The sequence below is a fragment of the Lagopus muta genome, chromosome 24, assembly GCF_023343835.1.
Source record: "Lagopus muta isolate bLagMut1 chromosome 24, bLagMut1 primary, whole genome shotgun sequence".
In the NCBI taxonomy this organism is placed as follows: domain Eukaryota; kingdom Metazoa; phylum Chordata; class Aves; order Galliformes; family Phasianidae; genus Lagopus; species Lagopus muta.
In genome coordinates this window covers 4,134,816-4,159,379 of record NC_064456.1, presented here as the reverse complement: position 1 = coordinate 4,159,379, position 24,564 = coordinate 4,134,816, and the positions used below count along the sequence as shown (strand labels likewise).

Below are 24,564 nucleotides of genomic sequence, written 5' to 3'. Positions count from 1 at the left end.
TGCTCATCTATTGCTGAGCAAAGTGGAAGCACCACCTCTCTGTGCATGAGAGATGCTAGAGGAGCTGCACCCACGTCTGTGCCCCTGAAACTCAAAGATCTGCAACATTTCATAGAACTGTGGAATCATTACAGTTGGAAAAGACCACAAAGATCGCCAGTCCAACCCCATCCCATCTCCGTGCCCATAACCACGTTCCTCAGTGCCACATCTCTGCAGTTCTGAGCCTTTTCATGGTCCCCACCTCTCCCTGAGCAGACTGTGCCACTGCATCACCGCCCTGTGACGGATTTGTCCTAATATCCAAGCTGAACCTCTCCTGGTGCCAGTTAAGGCCGTTACTCGTCGTAATTTGATGAGCCCCACCTGGGGCAGATTTGGGAGCTGCGGAACATCAGCCCCTGTCCTGCCGTGGGCACACCTGGCTGTTGGTGAGTGTGAGTGGCCCCAGCTATAGGGATTGAGGCGTTTGGGTGTGAATGTGTTGGGTTTGAACTCGTTGGCTGTGGTTTCTATTGAGTCTGCCAAATGGGCAATGTTGGGCATCCCAACCACATCTCTTTGATTTGAGAGCTGTGTGCACCACGAGTGCTGAGGTGGGCACCTGGAGTCTATGGGGTGCCCAGTGGGGCATCCAGCAACAGCAATCCCCGTCCCGCCTTGCCGTGGCTGGGAGGTGACAGCGGGGATGGATGCAGTGAGGCTCAGCATTGGGTGCAGTGTGGGGTCTTCACCCTGTGGTGGCACCAGGGCTGTCCCTGTGGGTTGCAGAGTGGGTGCCTGTCCCCACACCACCCCACAGCTCTCCCACTGCGGTGGGTCAGCCCCCAGCCCGTGATTAATGGCCCGAGGGAGGCGCTGGTGGCCGCGGGCCATGGCTAATGTCAAACAACAAATATGAATGCGTGCTGTAAATATTTATACAATGCACAGGCACGTGCTGCCCCCCTGGTGCAAGGATGACTCACATCTCCCTGCAAAAAAACCCCATGGTGGCCGGAGAGTGCTCAGCCCTTTGCTCCTGTGGCCGTGGCCTCCATCCCGGCATTCCTCTGGGGCTGCCCAGCCTCTGCTGGCTTGCCAGGATGCATCACATCTTCAGGGACCTCCCGGAGCGCCTGCATTCTTTGCACTGCAGAGAGACAGATTCTAAAGGCAGCTGGGAGTTTCTCAGCCTTGGGCTCATGGTTTTTGGGGTCCAAATCCCTCCTATGGGATGTGGCAGAGTGGGATGCACTGAAGGTCCCCAAGCCCGTGCATGATGCTCAGCTCCCACACAGCCTCCACCCCACACAGCTAAGGCTTCTCCATTTCTTCTGTGCTATTAAAACCTCTGCTCCCCATGCCTCCTGCCACAGTGAGCCCTTGGGTGTTGCTGAGGTTGTTGCCTGGAGTCTTATGCTCTGGCCAGGAGCTTGTAGACAGGAGGGAGAGTGACTTTTTACATGGGCAGATGGTGGTAGGATAAGGGAAAATGATTTAGAACTAAAAGGGGAGATTTACTCCTGAATATTAGGGGAGAATTTTTTTTTATCAGAGGGCAGCGAGGCTCTGGCACTTCTGCTCAGAACTGTGGGTGCCCCAACCCTGGAGGTGCCCATGACCACAGATGGGGCCCTGGGCAGCCTGAGCTGGTGAGGGGCACCCAGCCCACAGCAGGAGTGGGGCTCAGGGGGCCATGAGGTCGCTTCCAGCCCAATCACCCCATGGTTCTCTGATCTTTAAGGTCCCTTCCAACCCAACCACTCCATGGTTCTATGATCTTTTAAGACTCTTCCAACCCAATCATTCCATGGTTCTCTGATCTTTAAGGTCCCTTGCAACTCAACCACTCCGTGGTTCTATGATCTTTAAAATCCCTTCCAACCCAAATATTCCATGGTTCTGTGATCTTTAAGGTCCCTTCCAACCCAACAACCCCATTGTTCTATGATCTTTAAGGTCCCTTTCAATCCAGCCATCCCACAGCTCTGTGATGATTCCCTCCATGCTGTGAAGTACATCCCCACTGTTTGGATGGAGGATGCCCACAGAGGTGTTGGGCCTTTGGGTAGCTGTGCTTTTGGCTGTGCTCCTGAGGAAGCTGCGATGTTTTTTCCCAGTTCTCACTCCCTGGTTCCTGCTCTCAGGTTTATTTATTGTGGTCCCTGTTAATTTGCACACATTCCTCCATGCCTAAGAATAAAGAGCAGTGACGATTATCTGGGTGACTGGTCGGCTCAGGAAACTGCTAATTGGAGACAGAGGCTTTCACCTCTAGCTGGGCTGGTTCCAGCCTGGACTTCTGGTGTCTGAGCACTGCTTCCCTCAGCTGTGAGAAATGATCACTGGCTCCCAGGGGAGCTTTAAGGAGAGAGGGTGCACAGATGATGCTTTTCTGGAGCACACCCACCACCAGTTGTACTGGGCTGGGTGCAGTGATTGGGAGCAAAGCAAAGCAGCAGAATTCTTCCCTTCCTCTTCTCCACTCTGTGTTTTGATGCTTGAAAGCCTGCGTGGCTGCTACGGGTCTGTGTACTTCTTGCTCCCATCACCTCCTCCCCCCTTGCAGATGTGGACGAGTGCGTGGAGGGCACTGACAGCTGTCACATTGATGCCATCTGCCAGAACACACCCAAGTCCTACAAGTGTATCTGCAAGTCTGGCTACACCGGTGATGGGAAGCACTGTAAAGGTAAGGATGTGCTGCGGGAGCCCCTCCAATGAGCCCCAGGCACCAGTGAGGGATGCTGAGCCACCCCAGCCCACTACAAACCTTTTCTTAGACACAAACCAACATGATGTGGTGATACTGCTCTGCAAATAGCCGTGTTTGCAAAGAGTGGTGCTGCTCCAGCCCTGGAGGGTCAGCTGGGCTTTGTTTGCAACAAATCCAGGCTTTCTTCCTGCAGTGTTTGCAGCCCAGAAGCTACAGAATTAGGTCAGTAGGTAAAACATGAGAAGCTTGAGCATGTATGTGTCCAAATGCAGCAGGGAAAGGAGGCAGGAACTGGGCAGGAGAAAACTTCCTGAATCGGGAGGAGTACAAATAGTGATGGAACAAAAGCAAGATCCTAGCTCAGGTAGCACACAAACATGCTGCCCTCAGGAAATCCCAAATGGTTCCTGGGCTCGTGAGGGGGCTTTCCTCCAGGAAGGACAGTCAGTAGAGCACTGCTGTGTTCTGAGACTTGAAGTACCTCCGTGTGGGCAGGTGAAGCCATACCCTTCCCATGCATCACCTTTTGGGTACAGAGCAGGGGAGCAGCCTTTGGCTGGGATTTTGCAGCAGGAGGGATGGCTGCACACAGAGCTGATCATTACTCAAGGGTGCAGGTGGGGCTCTGCTCCTGCAGCAGTGCAGGGATGCAGCAGGAGCTGGCGAGCAGCAGCAGGGACCACAGGGTGACACCTGAGCTGGGGCAGGGACCAGGCTGGAACTGGGGCACACAGCAGAGCCATGCTCCCTGCAGCTCCCTGCCCTCCTTTCTCTGCAGATGTGGATGAATGTGAACGGGAGGACAACGCAGGCTGCGTCCACGAGTGTGTCAACATCCCTGGGAACTACCGCTGCACCTGCTACGATGGCTTCCGCCTGGCACACGATGGCCACAACTGCCTGGGTGAGTGCTGGGCTGGCTCAGGGATGGCTTTGTGGTAGGGTTTGTTGTGCCAAGGTTTGCTGCTAGCTGAAGCTGCTGTTTAAATGGCCTCAGCATTTTTGCTTTTGCCAAGAAACCAAGGTAATGGCAGCCTGCAAAGAGCTCAAACCCAGCAGACTTAAGAGTGTGCAAGCACCAACAGCTTGCATGTGAATGGGAAGCTAGTATGCAGATAAAGCAGGCACAGCCCTGTTTTTTCCCTCTGTGCTTGCAGAGGGCCAAGACCCCTGTGCACTTCACTCCATCCTGCAAGCCTCATCCTTGCACCTGCCACAATCCCACTGGTTTGCATAGCCCTAAGGAGCGGCAATGCAAACAGCCTCCATTCCAGGCTGGTGCTGAAAGCAGATAATCTGCGAGCTGCATATTTCAGGTGTGGTGTCTGGGAGAGCTGCTGACAGCAGAGGCACCGGAGATGTTTTGTGCAGCGACAGCTCTCCAGGGATGGGGATGGCATTGCTTCCCATTGCACGATGGGGATGCTTGGGTGCCGGGACAAAACTGGATAGGGATCATCCATATGTTTGGGCAAGGTGGAACTGGAGGCCTTCCCCACTGCTGGGTTTGGGGCCAATGGATGGAAGCAGCGCGTGCTGCTGTGCTGCCGGAGGCAGGACCAGCCTGCAGGGCTCTCCTGGGCGCTCGTGCTTGAGGTCAGCCCTGCACCTGCCAAAATAGATGAGTTAAGAGCAAATACGGTGGAGATGTGAGCCGGCGAAAGGACTGGGTAAATAATCCTGAGGCCAAGACAAACCCAGCATCTGCCTACGGAGAGCTGCGCATCCTCGCGCTGCCCTGAGCTCCATCCGGCTGCGGCACGGCCGAATCCTCAGTGCAGCCGCGCTGCCCGCATCCCAACGCCCCCTTCCTTCCGCAGCGCCCGCAGGGGCACCCGGCCGCCCACCTCCCCCACCCCGGACTGCGGCGTGCTATTTGCTAATTAGTGTCTGCAGCGCGGTCATTAATGAGCTCATCATTAGAGGGAGGAAGGGAAAGGGATTCTGGACACATACGCTTCGCATTAACTGCCATCACCGGGAACTTTGCAGGCTCCTCGGTGAAGGGGGAGATTTACACAGCTGGAGGGAGCGCAGGCGGGCGGCCCTGCCTTCCCCACCATGGGGAGGATGAGCCCAAGGAGAAGAAAGGGAAGCTGGGCTCGGCGAGCCACAGACGTCATGTGTTTACAGAGCAGGGTGGGAGGGGAGCAGCGGGCGCGGGGCAGCCCTGCATCCCTGCAGCCCTTCCACAGCTCATCCCAATGAAGCATCTCATCCATGCTTCTTTGCTTCCAGGACAGCACAAATTTACCCTTTGGAGCCCATTCTGCAGAGGACGATGTTGATACCCTCTTTTTCTTAAATTATTATTATTTTTTTTTCTCTGCAGGGATGAGGCCCAGGGGGTTTTCCCTACCCTCATCCACCCCAACCATAGGCATGCTTTTCTCACCCCCATTTGACAGGAAGGCAGAAGCAAAGCAAAGCAAGCATTCTGCCTAGGCTTAGGAGTGCCCAAATGGAGAGGAGGACCCAGGAGCCCGTGCTCTATGCACCAAATAACCCTCAGCCATTCCCAGGGAGAGCTGCGGGAGAGGTCCAGCTCCTGCCAGGTGCTGATGGGTCATTGCTGGGTTGGGGTGTGCAGCAGCCACTGAGCATCCCCTCCTTGGGTGACCTTTTGAACCAGGACAGGAATTCAAGCCCTCGTCCTGATACGGGGCCTTCTGGCTCCTGCCTGCCTCCATTACATTTCATAAAATAGGTATTAGAGCGGCGGGGTCTCGTTTCAGCCCTCGGTTTGGAACAGCTGCCTCCTCATTTTTGTGTAGACCTTGAAGGAGACGTCGCAAGACGTTAAGCCCTTGTTATAAACAGGGGATTTGAGGAGAGTTGCTGGCATCTGCAGGACGGTGCTTGGCTGGGACAAGCCCTGGGGGAAGCTGGGAGCCCTCTGTCATCGCATGGGATGTCCTGGTTTGTCCTCCAGAGGCCTCAGGCGGTGCCACTGCTTGGCGACGGCTCACAGCCAGGGCTCAGCCCTGCTCTGAGCATCCCTGGACTGCAGCAGCAAAGTGCAGTGCTCGAGGTGTATTCATCCCAAAAGCAAGGAGTTTGGTCAAGCCCTGTGCCCCCACGTGGACTATGAGCCCGCAGAGGACAGGGACACAGCAATGTGGGGCTGTGGCACTGATCCTGCAGCACTCAGGCTGAGGTTTTCATCTCTGCCTCCTTCCCAAGCTGGGATGCTGCAGGGCATTTGAGTCTCCTTAGAAGTAATTGTCCCTGCTCTGGGCTAGGGTTCCCCATAATGAAGTCCAGGCGCTTCCCCACCAGCAGCAGACAGAGGGGCACAGTCTGCCCAGGGATCTGGGACAAGGAGAACCCCTTTCTCTGTGGGTTGGTGTTCTCATCTGCAAAATGGGGCCACCGCATTTTTTGCTCCTGGAGAAGCTGTGTGGCCTCTGATATCCACCCCTGGATGTGCCTTGGCTTCATCCCCTGCAGCACTCAGCAGCGCCCTTTCTTCTAGCTGGGGGACAAAGGATGCAAAGCAGAAACTGTTTGCTGCACAGCACGTTCCCGTCCCGCTCCATTCGGTGCTGCAGAACCACTCTCACCTCCATCTCCTTCCCTTTGCAGACCTGGATGAGTGCTCAGAGGGCAACGGCGGCTGCCAGCAGACCTGCGTCAACATGATGGGCAGCTATGAGTGCTTCTGCCGGGAGGGCTTCTTCCTCAGTGACAACCAGCACACGTGCATCCAGCGCCCTGAAGGTCAGTGCTTGGCAGCCCCTGAGCCCTGACTGTCCACCTCCAAGGTGGGACCCCACTTTGGGGCTGTGGGATAACCTCAGATATATCGCTCAGATCCGGTCACAAGGAGCAGTGTCACTTTTTGCTTGGGGTGGTGACTGGGGGGTGGTTGTTGCAGGAGTGGTTGCTGGGCTCCCACACTCAGCCCTGCACAGTGCACAGCTCTGGTGCTGCTTCCTGACCCCCCTCGGCGCTGGGAGCGCTGCGAATTTAAAAGCAAACTTGGCACAAGCACACGGCGAGAGGACACTGCAGGGCTAATAAACATCCCAGAGCAAAACCCTTGCAGGCCCCTTAATCGAGCTCAATAATACCAAATGGAGGACGCTAATCTCGTGGCCAGAGCCTTTTATTAAACAAAAGGTACCCGGAGCTCCCCGCGCTGCTCTGCGAGACGCATCCTTTCCTGCCAGGTCTTGCGCAGCACCAATCCTTCTGTCTCAATATCAGCTCTAAATTGCTGCCGTCTGGAGCGAGCTCTTCGCCAAAATATGAGGAAATGAGAGAGAGGGTTTTTTCTTTTTGTTTTGTTTTGTTTTTGCATCTCTGCTGATTTTTATCTCTGCCACTTGGCAAAACGGCTGCATGGGTTTCACTTTCCTCCTTCCCAGCTGTGCTGATCCCTTGTGCTCCCTGGGGTATCTTGCCCAGGCTGGGATGGCTCAGTGGCATTTCTGTGTCCCCATCCCATGTGTGTGCCTGGCAGGGATGAGATCAGTGCCGCTGTGGGTGGCCCTGCTGCAGGCAGGGACACAGGTGCTGCCTTTTGGAGCCCATTTTTGAGCTGAGCATCTGCAGAGCATCATCAGTGCTGGGAGGGCCATGTGGGTTCTGCATCCCGAGGTCAGCCCTGTGGATGTTGCCTGTGTGCTCCCTTCACTCAGGTTTTGGAGTGAAGAGAAGGGGTGAGCGGCTGGGAGCTGATCCCTGGGTTGTGAGCCCAGGACTTGGGGAGCTGGGAGCCTTTGGGACTGAGCGTTGGTCGCCCTGACTTCACTCCTGGCTCAGGCACTGCCAGGACTGAAGCATTCAGCGTCAGAGAGCTAAATCTCACTCTTACGGCTGCTTTCTTCCTTCTGGGGTCCTTGCCAGCACTACGTCTCCCTTCTCCTTCCCTCTCTCTGACCCTGGCAGACTGTCTCCTTTCCCTCTGCACTCTCTGCGTTTCTTTTGCGCTCTCTCCTTTCCCCTCTCTCCCTCCTCACTTCAAGCAGATGCACAGCAGTGAAATGCTGCCGGGCCAGGAGCCCTTGGCACAAAGAGCCATCAGTTTTGATAAGATTCAAAAAGAAACTTTCCCTTTGTAGCAAAAACCAGCTGCCTCAAACCCCCATCCCTCCACCCCCACCGTGCTGCTGGGCGCAGAGGGTGGAGAGGAGGAGGAGAGCAATCCTCGGTGCTGGTGACCTTCTGGAGCTTTTCTTTGCTTCCTTTTCTCCTTTAGAAGGAATGAACTGCATGAACAAGAACCACGGCTGCGCCCACATCTGCCGAGAGACCCCCAAGGGGGGCATCGCCTGCGAGTGCCGCCCGGGCTTCGAGCTCACCAAGAACCAACGTGACTGCAAACGTAAGGAGGGGTGAAGAGCCCAGTCCCACTCTGCGGCTTTGTTCTGATGGCACAGACCCACCCCAGCCCTGCTGCAAAGCCCTAACTCCACCACGAGCAGCCTGAATTGGCACTGTGTGTGCAGCACCCTCTATCCATGTCACACCAGCTTGGTTTTCCCATGAGGAAGATGAGCAGAGGGAATGTGATTGGCACGGGGGGAGCGCAGGAATCCTCTCCCCGGGGCACAGGGTGCTCTCAGCCCGTATGATCTCCTGCCAGGATCTTGCTGGCACTGCCAGGCTATTAAATATATATTTCTGTCTTTATGCAATTGTTTTTATTTTGCTGCTTGCTCGCTGTCTTGCAGCAAACAGCTAAAATTGCTGATGAGACACAGTTTTAATCCTATGGGGCTGTTTTCCTTCCAAGTTAAAGGCAAAGCACGCCCTGGGAGAGCTGGCAGGGGAGCACCTGAGTCATCCTGGAGATCTCACTGTGCCCCTTTGTCAGTGGGTCCCCTTCCACCAAGTCTACTGGTGGCATTTAGTAAATCTCCAAAAAAAACATCCACATAACAACCCAGGGGTTTTTATCTGCCAAGATCCTGCTGGGAAAACTAAAGGGTTTAAGAAATTATCTAAGAGGGAGGAACGTGTCTTAGGACCTGGCTGAGGTTCCCCAAGCAGCTCTGTGCCACCCAGCCTGGAAGGAGGGGGGACGTGGGGAGAAAAGGGGTTGTGGGTTGTTTCCCCCATAGTGACCCCTGTGCTTTGTCCCCCTCAGTGACGTGCAACTATGGGAACGGCGGCTGCCAGCACACCTGTGATGACACAGACCAGGGTCCCAAGTGTGGCTGCCACGTCAAGTTCTTGCTGCACTCTGACGGCGTCACCTGCATAGGTGGGTGCAGAGTCCCCACGAGGGATCGCGCTGGGGCTCGGGGCCGCTTGCTCTGTCCCTGAGCAATGTGCCTTTGGGTAAAGGAGTGCTTTGGGGATGGGGCAGTTCCTTCTGCCAGAAGTTTAAGGCTGAGGTTGGAGCAGCTCATTGTGGGATGCTGCGTGCATCCATAGGCTTGGTGCCGTGTCACCACCACAGCCATGGAACAAAGTGATCCACTGGGAGCAAGAGTGGCTTTGGGGATGCTCTGGGTGGGGGGGACGTGGGGACAAATGTGTTGTGACTCAGTGTGCTGAGGTCCCCACCTGCCTTCGTGCTGCAGGAGGGAAAGGGGTGGTGATGTCTCTCACAGCAGCAATTGTCACTGTCCCCGTGGTGCCACCACCTCCATCCAACAGCAGCAGGGAGGAAGCTGGAGGGGACCAATTTGGATGCGTGCGCTCCATCCCAACTTGGCATCGTGGGCTCTCGGCTCAGGAACAATTGTCTTGCAGAAGAAAAAATAATAGCAAGCAACCAACAGCCCAACTGAGAGCCCAACCATCCCCAAAAGCATCCTTTTCCTGTATGTGTTTTCAAACTGGGAAACATCAAACAGAGATAGAAGTTTTACTGGTTTCAGACGCTTGTGCTGCTTGACAGCTGATTTGATTTTAAAAAAATGTTACATTTGGGGAGTGATTAAGTCCACAAATTGCTCCAGACATTTCAGTTCTTATTGCAAAATAATTAAAAGATGTTGAGAGTGACTGGAGGCGGCAGCCAGCTTTGGGCTGCTCATGGCACAGGGATTGCTCTGCACTCCCCAAGCTCTGACCTGAACTGGGGGTCAGGGTCCATCCCCTGCAGCACTGTGCCCCCAGCAGAGCCCCCTGCCCACTCCCAGCTGGCTCTATGTGATGCTGCACCTTGTCCTTAGGGCAGCAGGGAGCTGAGTGGGGCTTGCTCTATTGCAGGCATCTTCTCCCTGCTTGCTGCATCCCACCCCAGCTCGGCACCCAGCAGGGTTATTTAGCAGCCCACTCATCCCCTGTCTGTGTGCACGGGGCACCAGGGTGCTGCCCAAATGGTGATGCTCCACAGGGCTCTGTTTGATGGAGGGTCTCAGCATGGAGGCCTGGGTGCTGCAGGTGTGAGAGGAGCACTTCTGTGCTTCAGCAATCCCACATCCTTCTGAGAGCCTTGGCCAAAACGTCCCCTTTCTGCTCCAATCTGTGCACAGCATCTCTCAGGGTGGCACCTCCTACAAGCTCCGCTGCATCCTTGCAGGCTCTTCTCTCTGCTCCCACCTTCCTGAGGGAGATGAACCACAGATTTTTGGGGGCAGCTCTGAACCCCCTGACCCTGTGCCTCCATCCACGTGGCTCTGCAGGGACAGCCCCATTCTGTGCCATATCCCCCTGGGAGGGGTCCCAGCCCCCCCTCCCCCCCCAGCCGTAGCAGGAACACTGCAGGATTGTGCTTTGGGGTCAGATTTATGGCCGAGGTGGGGGCTGAGGTACCTGCTCAAATATTTATAACTGCCCACGTTTGTTTTACAGCCAGGGCTCAGCAAACAGCCCTGCTTTCCCCCCCCCCCCCCCCCACTCCCACCGCTGCCCCCTCCCCTCTCTCCTTCTCCATTTCCTCTGAAATATTTCATCATTTCAAGGGGAATAAAATTTCCAGCGTGGGGAACGCAAACTCTCTCCCCGGGCTGCGGGCTTTGAAATTGTACGCGGTGCTTTTGATGGGTTGCTGGGGCCGTCCCCTGGTCCAGGTTCCCTTCAGATCACACCACGCGGCAGGAAGCGCGAGCAGCCCCTTTGAGTGACGGTTTCATTAGGGCACGGCCGGTGTTTTTCATTTTTCCGCTTTTTATTGCCGCTTTTAAAAACGAGGATAATGAAGAACATGCCTGGGAGCAGAGCGGGGCCAGCCCTAATGGCTCCCAACGCGTCTGCAGCGTCGGGGCGGGGGGGGGGAGATGGAAGCTGCGGGGGGAGGCCGGTGACCTCGGATATTTATGTTGATGCTCTAAAAGCGGCCTTTAAAATAAAACAAATGCGCAACAAATCGCCCTCCAGATTAAAGCCTGGGTCGGATCAGCCCTGGGGTGCAGCGCCCGTGAGGAGGTGCAGCTTTGGCTGTTGTGATTTTCAGCTTTTTGGGAGAGTTTGTAGGGTGAAACTGATGCTGGCGGTGCATCTCCCGTCCTTTTGGTGTTTGGGGTGCAGAGGGGTTGAGCCCGGAGCTGTGGATGGGCAGAAAGTGCAATTAGGTGGAGAAGGAAATAAATCCAGCTCCAGTTTTATGGCAGATTGCCTGAGCTGTGTTTGGGCGATTTGTGCTGCACCTCTGATGGGTGATGCGACATCAGGGAGTGGATGAGGGCTGGGAAAAGCAAAGCTGCTGGGACAGGAGGGCTTTTTGGGGAGGGGGGGAACACGGGGCTCAGGCACACAAGGTGGCCAAGGGCTCACCATGCTGCTCCGATCACGGAGACAACGTCCCTTCTTGGCACTGCAGAGCCTTGGGGGTCCTGAGTCCCCCTGCCCTTGGGTTGGGTACCCATGGGGCAGGCTGGGCTTCCTCCTCCTTTTCCCCTTTTCTCCTCCTTCCCCCTGCACGGACCCGGCGTTGTGTCTCATCCAACAGGGACACAGTCATCCCCAAACGGCTCCCCAGGCATCCCCATCCACGTGTCCTTTGCTGTGGGGCTCCATCCCTGCACAGGAGGTGCTCATCCCTCCCCAGAACACCCAGCATAAGGCAGGACAGCCCTCAGCTCTGTGCCACGGCTTCCCAAAGAACTCCCCAGACGGCCCTTTGGGTGCAGCCCAAGCTCACTGAGGTTGGGCTCAGTCCCTCCTGCCTGCCCCTACCCTGGCGAGCGCTCGTTTTTGCTCTGCTGAGAGCAAGGCACCATTCCATGGGACTAATGGGCTCTGCACTAATGCTCTTTGTTGCTCGCTTTCTCCTGCGCCTGCCCTGCTGCTTGAGCAAAGCGCCAAACCGGTGGGGATCAGAGAGGCCAGGGGTGATGCAGACAGGGTGATGGACAGCACAGGACCCAGACCTCGGGTTTGGATCCTTGTGGGAGGTGGGGGACCGTTTCCACCAAGCTCGAGAGGCAGCGGAGTGGAAATCACTGTCGTGTGACACCAAGCGAGCTTCCTTGCTGGACACTGTTTCTAAATCACTTTTTTATAATATCAAACAGGGGAGAGACACTTCCAGCAACACGTTATCCTTGAGACGTTTTCTAATGGTAAATATTTTTGTTCTCTCTTTCTCTGTGAAGGGGTCTCGCCTCGAGATGCTCACTGGGGGGGTGAGCTTTGGACTAACTGCATGCCTGCTTTGCACGGCTGCGCTGCCAGCACTAACCGGCACTGCTGCTGCCTGCACGCCGCCCCAGCAAACCTTGGGCTGCAACCAGCTCCGCTTTTGGGGATGCACAGAGCAGCAAACCCCTCCCTGGCTGTGCTTGCATGATGCTGGGCACTCGCCTTGTCTGGGCCGGGGGTGATGGTTTCCTTGTGCCCATCTCTGCAGCTGTGGCTAAGGTGGGAGCGTTGGGTGGGAGCAGTGCTTCAGAGCCGCCCCGGTGCTCCGCTCTGTCCTGTTGGGGATCAGAGCCATCTCTTGCAGTGGGGCAGTTACAAGAGGCATTTGAAGGAGTTGTGCTGCAAGACCAGGGCACCAGGCATCGCTCAGACTGGGCTTTCTCCCTGCAGTGTCTCCCTACATCCCCTCCTCTCTTCCCTTCCCCATCTGGTGACTGCTGGCAGCACCTGCAATGACCCTGCTCCCAGATGTCACTGCAGGTCCCCAGCTCCTGGTGACACATGGCAGCACTCCCTGGCTCTTCCAAGAGGACCCCTTCCCTGAGCCCTATCCCACCAACCCACACTTTGGGGGCTCTGCAGAGCCTTCCCCAGGCTCCTTCAGCAGGCAGCACCGGAGAGACCTTCAGTTCTGTGCTGAGCTGGTCACCCCACGGTTCTCTCCATAACACTGTGGGGCTGATGTCCTTCTGCTGCCTCCCGGGAGGCAAACCCAGAGCAGTGGAAGCGCGGGGGCACACATGGGGCGCGTCTGGACCCGGTGACAGTGACAGTGGAGGACACTGCAGGGGCGTTGTTGTGGCACAGTGAGGTTAGGATGGAGCGTGTTTGTGTGTGTGCGTGTGAGCTGCTTTGTCTTCTCCCTCCCCATGCAATGGGAGCCCTCACCAAACGCTGTGTGTGTGGTGATTCACACTGGCTTGCAGCTGCCAGCACTGCTGAGCGGTGCTCCTGTCCCAGGGCCACAACGCCCATCCCTGACCCTTCACTTTCAGTTACACCAGAGCCCTGCTCTGCTTGCAAAAGTTTTCTGCAAGTCCTGGGATGTGCCCCCCCCCGTTTTACAAAGTGCTTTGCTGTGCTGACCCTGCAAAGCTGGCTTCTGTGCATCCCATGCAAAGCTCTTTGCAAAGCTCAGCCCTGACGGTGCAAAGGGGATGGATGGCTGGGGAGAAGGGAGCTGTGCTCCTGTTGCTCCAGAAGCGTGGGGTTCACCCTGAGCAATGACACCATTAACCCGCTCCTCTCTCTCCCCCTGACCAAACTGCTGCAGCAGAGCTGAATTAAATTCTTAATGCAGCCTCCATGAAGTTCCCCTTCCCCTTGGTGCAGTGCTGTCTGCCCTGTGCTCTTTGCTGGTCTGGGGCTGCAGGGTTCATATCTGCAGAAATCCATCCCTTGCCATTACGTTTTGTAATTGTGCTGGCTATTAATTGCATGAAATGGTCCCTTTGTTCTCCTATTATGGGACATCATAAAAATAGCAGCAGCAAGACGAGCACAGAACGATCCCAGCTCCGTCGCCCTGCAGCAAATGGTTGCACGGTTCCGTCACTGGGCCCCATGCAAAGAGCAGCAGAACCTGGGATTTGCTCTTTCCAAGGAATTTCTTCAAGGCATGTTCATGTCGGGTTCCTTGAAGCCTCATTTACCCCTTGCCTGGCCCTCCGAAGGGAAAGGCTTTATTACCCTCTGTGAACAACTTCATGCACTTCAAACCATTGTTCTGGCGGTTAGGACCCAAATTGAAGATTGATCTCACAGGGAAGCTGTCAAGCTGAAAACGCTTCGTTTCAATTAGTGCCCCTTCTGCTTTTACCAGCAACAGCTGACTTTGATAATGCTGGAATAATTAGCATTTTTTTTTAAGGGATTTTTTTCTTTTTTTTCCACTGATGCTGCTGGCGTGTGTGTGTGTGTTCTAATTTTACAAAGCATCTCCCAAATTAGCCTGGGCAGCCGGATGGGCCAGCGTGCCCATTGGTGACACATGAGGACAGCACAGATGTGTGTGGGGCAAACGGAGCACTGTGGGGTGGTGGATGTAACTGATGTGGGGCTGTGCACCTGAGTGCATCTTGCACACCCGAATGCTGACAGCGCCGTGTGTCCCCCACTGCCTGCAGCCCTGCTCTCATGGAGGCTCCTGAAGAGTCCAGAAGTGTTTCATCCTTTGTTTTACAGTAGCAAACCCCCCTCCTCAGCACTGCTCCATCCATACCTGCACTGCCCTGGGACAGACAGGTGGGGCTGTCTCTGCTCCCATGTCCCACCACAGGGACAGATGCCCCTTCTGAAGTGCTGGATGCTGGAAGGCAGGAGGGCTGTGCAGAGGACAGGGCAGCAGGAAACCTGGATGCTTTTCCCTGCCTGCAGGCAGAGATGTGCCACGTGCACTCATTTTCACCCTTGGAACCCACCAGGTCCCCTCTCTGTGCTTGAGGGCGTGTGTTAACCAGGGGGCATTAAAAACCCAGAGGTGTTTCAGTGGGGCAGGGATCGTGGGCCCTCATCTGCTGTGCTCCTTCCTTCTCCCTACAGAGACCTGCGCTGTGAACAACGGGGGCTGTGACAGCAAGTGTCACGACGCGGCCACCGGCGTGCACTGCAGCTGCCCCATGGGCTTCATGCTGCAGCCCGACAGGAAGACCTGCAAAGGTAGGAGTGCCCTCTGACCATCACTTGTGCCTGTAGGAAAGGCTCAGGTGCAGCTCAGCACTGTGTACCAATGAGGTTTGCTCGGGTTTGTGTTTGCATCCACGGGTGGAGCTGGAGGACCACCTCTGTGCGTGGATCCTGTGCTGATACAGCACACCTGGGCCGGGTTTGCAGAGCTGCCTCCTGAGATGGGAGAATCCCAAATTCTGCACCAAGCTCTCATCTGCTTTTTTTTAAGATGCCCATTTGGCATCAGAAAGCATCAGCACCACGTCTGTCCATGCAGGGGATGCGGGGGCACAGTGACCCGGGGGCTGGATGGGGCAGTGCCTGCACTGCATCATTCATCAGCTTCAGGAACTTGACCCTGCTTGAAAGCAGAGCCCCAGAAGGCTCTGCAGCCGCCTGCCCACCTGCTGGCTGCTCCCAGGAGCTCCCTCCCCTCGTTATTTCTTCAGGGCTGCCCCTCTGATTCAACAGTTTCCAGGAAAGAGCAATAACCTGCAGCCATATCCCCGTGTCTGGGGGTTTTATTGCCGGTTTACAGCCAGAAACAAAGGGAAAGTCCCAGCCCCGGTGCTGGTGGTGGGGAGATGGGCAGACGGCTGCCTCTCCCTGCTGCCCTTCCATTTCACAGGTCCTTTCCAAGCAGTAAATTGTGCAATTAGTTGGGAGAGGGGAAAAGAATATAAAAGCAGAGGCGGGAGGGCTGGGGATGAGCAGCACAGCACGCGTGTCCCTGTCCTCCCCCCACCCCCCTCCCCAGACATCGACGAGTGCCGGCTCAACAACGGCGGCTGCGACCACATCTGCAGGAACACGGTGGGCAGCTTTGAGTGCAGCTGCAAGAAGGGCTACAAGCTGCTCATCAACGAGAGGAACTGCCAAGGTGAGGGCAGCGCGGGGATGCGGCTGTCACCTCTCCCTGCCCCCTGTCCCAACCTCTCCTGTAGCTTCTCCCGGCAGTGCCTCCAGCTCAGCACCCAGCCAGGTGCTGTTGGGCCATTTGGGGGCCACGGGAATCGGGAATCCCCCCCCCCAGAGCCACGGGCAGCACTCAGCCTCAGCTGCAGCCTCCCCAGAATCACGGGGTCTGGGAGCGATGGGGTGGGGGGGAGCTGATGCTCCAGGGCTGCGACCGCTTTCATCTCCATCCAGGTTCTACGCTCTTACAAGCTTGATGCGAGCGTGGCAATTAACTTAATGAGGCCAACGAAATGATGATCAAACCCTCTGGGCCGGGCTCACCTGTGCACGCAGGGCCGCCCAGCCCCAGCCAGGTGCCCTGCAGGGCTGCACAGACGGTGCTGGCAGCGGCCCCAAGGCAGGACCTGCCTGTGCAGCACCTCCTGTGCGCAGGGCAGCAGCGGGGCACCGCACCAAGGGCACCGTTTGGCACATCTGCGGGCTGCACTTGGGGTGGGAGGAGTGGTGGTGGGCTACTCTGGCTGCAAATGGAACGTGCGAGGAGTTTGGAGCAGTGAAGGTGGGACACGGCCCTAGAGCATCCCAGCATGGGGTCCCAGAGCATCCTGGTGCACCCCCTGGTTTGCACCACAAGAAGGAGGAGCGGGCCGATCCTCACCTCCCTGCCTCGCTTTTTCACCTCCCCCCAGATATCGACGAGTGCTCCTTCGACCGGACCTGCGACCACCTCTGCATCAACACCCCTGGGAGTTTCCAGTGCCTCTGCAACAAGGGCTACACGCTGTATGGGCTCACCCACTGTGGAGGTAGGGCCGGCTGGGGGCTGGCAGTGAGACCCCCCTGTGTTTGGGTCCTGGGGAGCACTCAGGGCACCCAGAAATGGGGCAGCCCCAGGGCTGTCCCCAAGGTCTGGGTGGCAGTGTCCCATGTCCCCGCCGTGCACCCCATGCTGGGGCCGTGCAGGGAGAGCACACACAGCCAGACATTGGTGTCTGCAACTTCAAACGCAGCAACAGGAACAATTTGTAACTTGTCTGCAGGGAGAGAGGGAGAGAAATCCCCGGCGTTGTTGGCAGCAAGATGGGATGGGGTGGGAAGGGGAACATCAAAAGGGGTTGATTTAAGTTTCATGAGGCGGGGGCGTGCAGCGCCCCAGGATGCAGATAAAACATGCAGAGGGGGGTGCAGGAGTGTGTTGTGGCAGTGGGGGGTGACCTTACTCGTGCCACACGTGCCCCATTGCTCCCAGAGCAGCCTGCTCCAACCCTGCCCCCCCGGGATGCAAGAACCCCGCTGGTGTCTGTGTTTTGTGCCATTTATCTGGCCAAAATCACATCCTTGAGATGCTTCAGCATCAGAGCTGGGGGGTCCCACTGCCCCCAACTTTGCCCTCTGTTCCCATAGATGTTGATGAATGCAGCATCAACCGTGGGGGCTGCAAATTTGGCTGCATCAACACGCCTGGCAGCTACCAGTGTACCTGTCCTGCGGGCTGCAAGCTGCACTGGAACAAAAAGGACTGCATAGGTACGTCCAGTCCAGACCTGCTCCAGCATAGCCCAGGGGGGCCATGGCCCCAACCATCATCTGGGACTGTAAGGAGCAAGATGGGGGTGGGTGGAGCACAGGGATTTGGGGAGTCCAATTGAAGGGTGCTGCAGGATGAGTTGCTTCGGTCTGCGACTCTTTGTCCATCTCATGTGGGTCAGGATGGGATGATGGAAAGGGATGGGATGGGATGGGATGGGATGGGATGGGATGGGATGGGATGGGATGGGATGGGATGGGATGGGACGGGACGGGACGGGACAGGATGGGATGGGATTGATGTTGCCCTGCCCCCCTTGCCCTGGGTCACCTCATTGTATCTTAGACCATGCCTAGGGCTGGCTGGGAGCTTTTGCACTGGCTGTGCCCCTAAAGGAACAGTTTTCATGGCCCTGGCCATGCTCTGGTACCCAACTGACCCCTTTCATTGGGGACAGATAGAGCCAAGGGCAGTTCTGCCCCCCAAATTCAGAAATCTCAGCAGTCACAGCGCAAGGAGCTTTGGGTGGGGGGAGGGTTAAGATGCTGCTCTGGGATCCCCACACTGCACCCTTCTCCCAACTGGGTGGGTGGGCCGTGGTCTCTGCTCTGTGCCAGCCATGGGTGTCCCCACTTGTCCCCACCAGCTGGTGCATGTCCCTCAGAGCTGGTGAAATGCCTGGCAGGTTCAGTTCCACCACGGGCCACTCTCACCTGCAACAAGACGGGCAAGAAGGACAGCTGTGCTCTCACCTGCTCCTCCAAGGCTCGTTTCCAGCCAGGTACAGGGGGGACAGGAGGGTCCCCATCCCCTGCATGGCCCAAAGCAGGGGCAGAAGAGCTGCAGTGCCCTCAGGGTGCAAAGGAACGATGTTTTTGCTGGGGTGGGTTCATGCAGCACAGAGTCGGTGCGGTGCTGGGCGCTGCACCCTGGGGTCTCTGCACGGCTGCTCCTGGGGCATGGGGTGTTGCACCGGGGGCTCAGCAGCACACTGACACCTGCACCTCCTTCCAACAGAGTCTGACAGCAGCTACACGGTGAGCTGTGGGACGCCGGTGCTGCGGCAGGGCAGCCAGCACAGAGCAGCCAACAGCAGCCAGCAGTGCCTCGGTAAGGGGCTGTGGGCACCCATCCCCCTGACCCCGTGCTGCCCCTCACCTATGGGTTCAGCACCCGCCTTTTCTTTTAGAGACTGTCGCTGCCCCAATCAAGCAGAAGGCTTCCTTCAAGATCAAGGATGCCAAGTGCCACCTGCACCCACGGGCAAAGAGCAAGCAGGACGAGGCGGGGAAGGCTGGAGCACAGGGTGAGCAGGGCTGGGGGGATGCTCGTCCCACCACAGAGGGGCAGGTGCTGATTGTCACCCTGCATGCAGGCGGTGCTGCACCCTGCTCCGACTGCCAGGTGGCCTTTGTCAACCTCAAGTGTGACTCATCCAAGAAGGGGAAGGGCCGCCGGGCTCGAAACTCCTCCGGCAAGGAGGTGACGCGCATCACACTGGAGTTCGAGGCGGAGATCAAACCGGAGGAGACCACAGGTGGGCTGGGTGGCATCTCATGGTGCCCCATGCAGCAAAGAGAGCTGGGATGGTCCTCATCCGGTGCTGGCTGGGCATCCAGCAGGGCCCACAGCAGCGCTCTGCACCAGGAGAGAATCCTGTTGGGTTTCTCTGTTCTCTTATCACTGTTTTCTCTGCTCCCCCACCCTCAAAACCCAGCCAGCTGCAACCTGCAGTGCCTGCGACAGAAAGTGGAGAAAAAGCTCAAATCGGCCATCAAAGCCCTGAAGAAATCCATCAACCAGGAGCGGTTCCTGCTGCGCTTTGCTGGGATGGAGTACGAGGTGGCAAGGAAGCTGAGTGTGGCCCCAGAACGGCAGGAGAGCTGCGGGCCAGGCCAGCAGCGCCTGGGCACCAAGTGTGGTAAGGCAGCAGTGCAAGGCCGTGGGATGGGAGCCGATGTGTCCCCCCCATTGGGGACAGCCCCCCGGCATGCCACTGACCTCCAGCCCTGGCTCTCAGTTAGCTGCTCGCAGGGAACCTATTACCACGGGCAGACGGAGCAGTGCGTCCCCTGCCCCTCTGGCACCTACCAGGAGAAGGAAGGGCAGCTCTCCTGTGACCTGTGTCCCCGCAGCGATGCGTTCGGCCCCGTGGGAGCCACCAACATCACCGGCTGCACAGGTAGGGGGGAGCAGAGGGGACCAGGGAGGGGGCATCCACACACCAACCCCGGTGCTCCACCATCAGTCCCCATCTAGAAGAGGCAAAAGCTCTGAGCACCTCTGGGAATTGCCCGTTTGGCCACGGGAACAGCATTTAGAAGGACCTCCATCCCATTTGTTCAGCTGGAGGGGCAGGGAGCCGGGCACGGGGCACTCTGTGGGCTGCGTTCCCAGCAATGGCTGTGCCCACAGGTCAGTGCCCCCCCGGGCAGCATTCCGCCGATGGCTTCAAACCCTGCCAGCCGTGCCCACGTGGCTCCTACCAGCCCGAGGTGGGGCGGGCGCTCTGCTTCCCCTGCGGCGGGGGGCTGACAACCCGGCACGAGGGAGCCCTCTCCTTCCAGGACTGTGACACCAAAGGTTTGTCCCATTTGGTGCAGGGTGGGAGGGACCCACTGGGGCTGTGCCAGCGGTGACGGAGCTCTGTTTGCACTCTGTTCCCCCAGTCCAGTGCTCACCTGGGCACTACTACAACACCAGCGTCCACCGCTGCATCCGCTGCGCCGTGGGCACCTACCAGCCTGACTTCAGGCAGAACTACTGCATCGCCTGTCCTGGAAACACCACCACCGACTTCGACGGCTCCACCTCTGTGTCCCAGTGCAAAAGTAGGTGGGCAGTGGGTGTGATGTGGTGTGAGTGGGGCTCCTTCCCCAGAACCACCCCCAGGTCCCTCAAAACAGCGCAGTCAGTCATTGCTGTGCCTCGTGTGGCTGGGTGTGCATGGAGTGGTGCTGATAAAGAGCTCACCTGCACCAGCCCATAAAGCTCTGCAGTCCCAGGGCCTTTGACACCAGTTTCCCATCCCTCTGTGCCACCAGTTTCCAGTCCCTCCATGCCAACATTTTCCAGTCCCTCTGTGATACCCATTTCCAGTCCTTCTGTATCCTTTACGCCACCGATTTCTTCTCTCTGTGCTACCAATTTCCCATCCCTCTGTGCCACTAGTTTCCAGTCCCAGTGCCTGTGCCACATTTCTAATCCCTTTGTGCCCTCTGTGCCACCAGATTCCAGTCCTTTATGTCACCAGTTTCTTCTCTCTGTCACCAATTTCCCATCCCTCTGTGCCACCAGTTTCCAGTCCATCTGTGTGCTTTGTGCCACCAGTTTCTTGACTCTCTGTGCCATCAGTTTCCAGTCCTTCTTAGCCAACAGTTTCCAATCCTTCTGTGCCCTCTCTGCCACAAGTTTCCAGTCCCTCTGTGCCACCAGCTTCCAGTCCCTCTGTGCCATATTTTCCAGTCCTTCCATGCCACCAATTTCCAACCCCTCTGCGCCCTCTGTGCCACATTTTCCAATCCTTTGCCACCAGTTTCCAGCCCATCTGTCTCCTCTTTGCTACCAGCTTTTTGTCTCTCTGTACCACCAGTTCCCAGTCCATCTGCCCCTCTCCTGCTTTGCAGATCGCCAGTGCGGAGGCGAGCTGGGCGAGTACACAGGTTACATTGAGTCCCCCAACTACCCGGGGAATTACCCTGCCAACGTCGAGTGCACGTGGAACATCAACCCACCGCCCAAGAGAAAGATCCTCATCGTGGTGCCAGAGATCTTCCTGCCCTCTGAGGATGAGTGCGGGGACGTCTTGGTGATGCGGAAAAACTGTAGGTAACAGAGCATGGTGCGGTGCTTATGGGAGGAGCTGGGGGAGGACAGAGCAGAGCAGAGCTGATGAATGCCAAGGGAGAATGGCCGGTCCCTGCGAGGCAGTGGGGTGGGTTTATGCGATGGAAGGGTTGTTGGAGGGATGTCAGCATCGTGCTGCTGCTGTGCTGCCTTGCTGCTTTGCAGGGATGTGCATGGAATGAGGGCCGTTTACAAGCTTTTCAGCAATCCTCAAAACCTTGGAAGGAAGGAATTGTTTCCATTCCAAGGAGGGAATGTCACTGCCCCTGCTATTAAACAGGGACTGGGGGGGTCAGCCTCACTGCCCACAGACAAGCCCCATCCCTGGTGTCCCCTTTAAGCATTCCAGCACAGTGAGGTGGGGGTCATCACTCAGTCCCTCGCTGTCCCCCCACAGCCTCCCCATCTTCCATCACCACCTATGAGACGTGCCAGACCTACGAGAGACCCATCGCCTTCACCGCCCGCTCTCGCAAACTCTGGATCAACTTCAAAACCAGCGAGGCCAACAGCGCCCGGGGCTTCCAGATCCCCTATGTCACCTATGATGGTAAGAACGGGGCGACGGCATCCCAGCCTGGTGCTGCCTGCTCTGCTCCCCCAGGAGCCCAGGTCGAGTCTCCCACACACTGGGGAGCTCGGTGCCAGAGACTGAGACTCTGGGTTTGGGGAGGATGCCCTGAGCTGGTTTCTCACTTGGCTGTTGCAGAGGACTATGAGCAGCTGGTGGAGGACATCGTGCGGGACGGCAGGCTGTACGCCTCCGAAAACCACCAGGAGATCCTCAAGGTGAGCACTGCCCCGATCAGCTCCACTGCCTGGTGCTGCTGGGGTGAGCACGGTGCATCGCTCGGGTTTGGAGCTGTGCTGGGGGTGTTGTGGGGCTGAAGCAGCTGTGTGCTGGGCCCAGTATTGGGGCTGACATCAGCTTTGCTTAACTCCAGGACAAGAAGCTGATCAAAGCATTCTTTGATGTGCTGGCACACCCCCAGAACTACTTCAAGTACACGGAGAAGCACAAGGAGATGCTGCCCCGCTCCTTCATCAAGCTGCTCCGCTCCAAAGTCTCCAGCTTCCTGCGGCCCTACAAATAGCGCCCTGACACCCCGGGCCGCCCGGCCACCAAGGAAACCTTCTCCTCCCTCTCTTCTTATTTCAATTTTCCTCCTTCCTCCTGCCTGGCTCCGGCAGGACCGCCGCCTCCCGTCCCACACAAAGCTCTGGTCTCACCTTGATCTCACCCAGCAATGCCATTCCTCTCTTCTGCAGCAGCTTCTTCACCCCATCCGTTTCCTTCCCACCTCTGTGCCGGCTCTGTCCCATCCCTCGATGCCATCCAGGCACCAGCAGCCCCCCCAGGGCACATCTCCTGCCCCATCCCAGGGCAGCACCAGAGGTGGCGCCGCGTTCTGCGCAGCGCACGGAGCTCAGCTATCGGCACAGCTTTGCAGAGGAGCCTGGAGGGGTGGAGGGGGGGGGAAGAAAACGAAACCAACCGCAATGAACCACAGTAAGGACAAAAGAAAGGACAGAATGGGACAGCACGGTGGCACTGGTGGCCGTCCTGCTGGAGAGCCGTGCTGGCACCTGGCATTGGAGGAAGGCATGGAGAACGTGTGGCTGCATGGGAGAGATGGAGCGACCAAGGAGGACTTCAGCCGGGCGCGTTCTTCCCTCCCCCCCGCGGACATTTGTGCCAAGGAACCAGACTTCCTTCCAAGCTCTGCCAAAGAGTAACTCGTCGACAGAAAGCAAGCTTTGTGAAGAGCAGGAGTCAACGTTTGTGCACTAGGATATCCTCCTTTCTACCTTTTTCATATGTATTAAGTGCAATCATTTGAGTCTTCTTTATATTATTTAGAGGGAAGTTGTTTGTGTTTTTTTGTTTTTTTTTTCTACTAGAAACTACAATATTTATACCTGCCTGAGAAATGAGAATGTGTGTCTGTCACAAAAAAGAACAAAACAACTGAACAACAAACCAAGCCCAGCCCTGGGCTGCTGGTGACAAATGCAATGGTGTTTTCTGGCCTTGGAACCTTTTCTGCTGCATGTTTTCCCTGTAGCAACCTGCTTTGGTGGAAGGCTGCACATCTCCTCTGCAGGAAAGTGAGGCTTGGCCATGATGGGGTGAGTTTTACTGGGTATTAAGGCACTTCTGTCCACTCACAGTGGATCCATCACCTTCACTGGGGCTGTCTGTAATGCTGGGCAGGGTCGGTGCTGTACGGTTTCGGGCTGGTTGAGCTCCTTGGCTCATGCTGCTCCGTCCCGCTGCACCCACTCCTCCCATCCTGGGAGAGAAATTGCTCCATGGATTCCCCTGATGGCCCAGGCAGAGCCCTGGGTTGGTCTGTGCCCCCCTCAATCTGTGCTGCTCGCTCACCCCAACAACTGGGCTCTGCTGGGGCGGCGGGCCGGGTTCTGATGTGCAGGGATGCGTCCCCGAGATGTGGGGGGTTGGAAAAGGCTGCACTGATTCATCACAGCTGTGGGCTTCTCCCTCCTGCCGCCCGGCTCGCAGCCTGGCTGGAAGCAGCTGTGGGGGCTGAGCTGTTTGTCGCTCGGTTTGGTGTCTGAGAGCAGCTGCTTTGATGCACAAAAGCCGTCGTAGGGATTCGTTGGTTGGTTTTTTGTTGTGTTTTTGAATCGCTCTGGGGCAGCCACAGCAGAGCAATGACCACCAAAAGGGTTTTTCGGATTTACAAGAAAAAGAAAAAGAAAAAGGCAGCCCAGAAATGCGCGCTGCGGTGGCCCCGGTGCGACGCAGAGCTCTTTGAATCTCTGTGATTGAATTTGGGAGCTGCTGCTGCTGCTCTGAGCCTGGGAGGGCGGATCTGGGAACTGGGGGATGTCCTGGGTGCCACACGTCCCCAGCCGGGCACCTCTGCTCCCTCAGGGCTGTGCTGGAAGGCGAGCTGGGCTGCGTGTCCTCCTGTAAAGGACAGAGATGTGGCAACACCGCCCCCCCCCCCCCATATCCTCAAAGGATCCCCCAGAAAAGCCCACCAGAAAGCAGCGGCCCTTTCTCTTACCTGCACCCATCAGATGACTCAGAAAAGGTTTGAAGGGCTGAAAACCATCAGCCACCTCTCAGATGTATTGAATGTTTCAACGAGGTGAACGTAAATATAAGGGTTGTTGTGTGTATTTTTTTTTGGGGGGGGGTTCTTTTTTTTCATGTTGGAATATTTATATCTGCCTTTTGCAGCAGGCCGTGTTTTACCATCTCCAGCAAAGTGATTGATGAGAAAGATGTAGTTCATAAAGTTATTTGCACTTGATTAAAGAGAAAAAGAAAAATGTATCTGAACTTTGTAAAAAGAAATGTTTGCATTTTGTATTGTCTTTTTTTAATTATTAAATG

The 24,564-nt window shown here is 56.7% G+C and overlaps 1 protein-coding gene across 3 annotated transcripts in view; it reads left to right on the top strand.

Annotated features, from left to right (window-relative positions):
* Positions 1-23,092, top strand: part of SCUBE3 (signal peptide, CUB domain and EGF like domain containing 3) — a 29,092-nt gene extending 6,000 nt beyond the window's left edge. The window contains exons 2-23 of one of the 3 annotated variants that reach the window (XM_048925688.1): positions 2,552-2,674; positions 3,477-3,602; positions 6,284-6,418; positions 7,902-8,027; positions 8,793-8,909; positions 12,112-12,159; positions 14,780-14,896; positions 15,663-15,785; positions 16,513-16,629; positions 17,228-17,350; positions 17,998-18,132; positions 18,369-18,461; positions 18,541-18,657; positions 18,727-18,888; positions 19,069-19,272; positions 19,372-19,533; positions 19,767-19,934; positions 20,021-20,182; positions 20,978-21,175; positions 21,595-21,747; positions 21,907-21,986; positions 22,142-23,092. In XM_048925688.1, the coding sequence (XP_048781645.1) occupies positions 2,552-2,674; positions 3,477-3,602; positions 6,284-6,418; positions 7,902-8,027; positions 8,793-8,909; positions 12,112-12,159; positions 14,780-14,896; positions 15,663-15,785; positions 16,513-16,629; positions 17,228-17,350; positions 17,998-18,132; positions 18,369-18,461; positions 18,541-18,657; positions 18,727-18,888; positions 19,069-19,272; positions 19,372-19,533; positions 19,767-19,934; positions 20,021-20,182; positions 20,978-21,175; positions 21,595-21,747; positions 21,907-21,986; positions 22,142-22,291 (2,939 nt within the window). In that variant the 3' untranslated portion in view covers positions 22,292-23,092. The remainder of the gene's footprint in view (positions 1-2,551; positions 2,675-3,476; positions 3,603-6,283; positions 6,419-7,901; positions 8,028-8,792; positions 8,910-12,111; positions 12,160-14,779; positions 14,897-15,662; positions 15,786-16,512; positions 16,630-17,227; positions 17,351-17,997; positions 18,133-18,368; positions 18,462-18,540; positions 18,658-18,726; positions 18,889-19,068; positions 19,273-19,371; positions 19,534-19,766; positions 19,935-20,020; positions 20,183-20,977; positions 21,176-21,594; positions 21,748-21,906; positions 21,987-22,141) is intronic. The other 2 variants (XM_048925689.1, XM_048925690.1) reach the window with 2 other exon arrangements.
* The last annotated feature ends 1,472 nt before the right edge of the window (positions 23,093-24,564 follow it).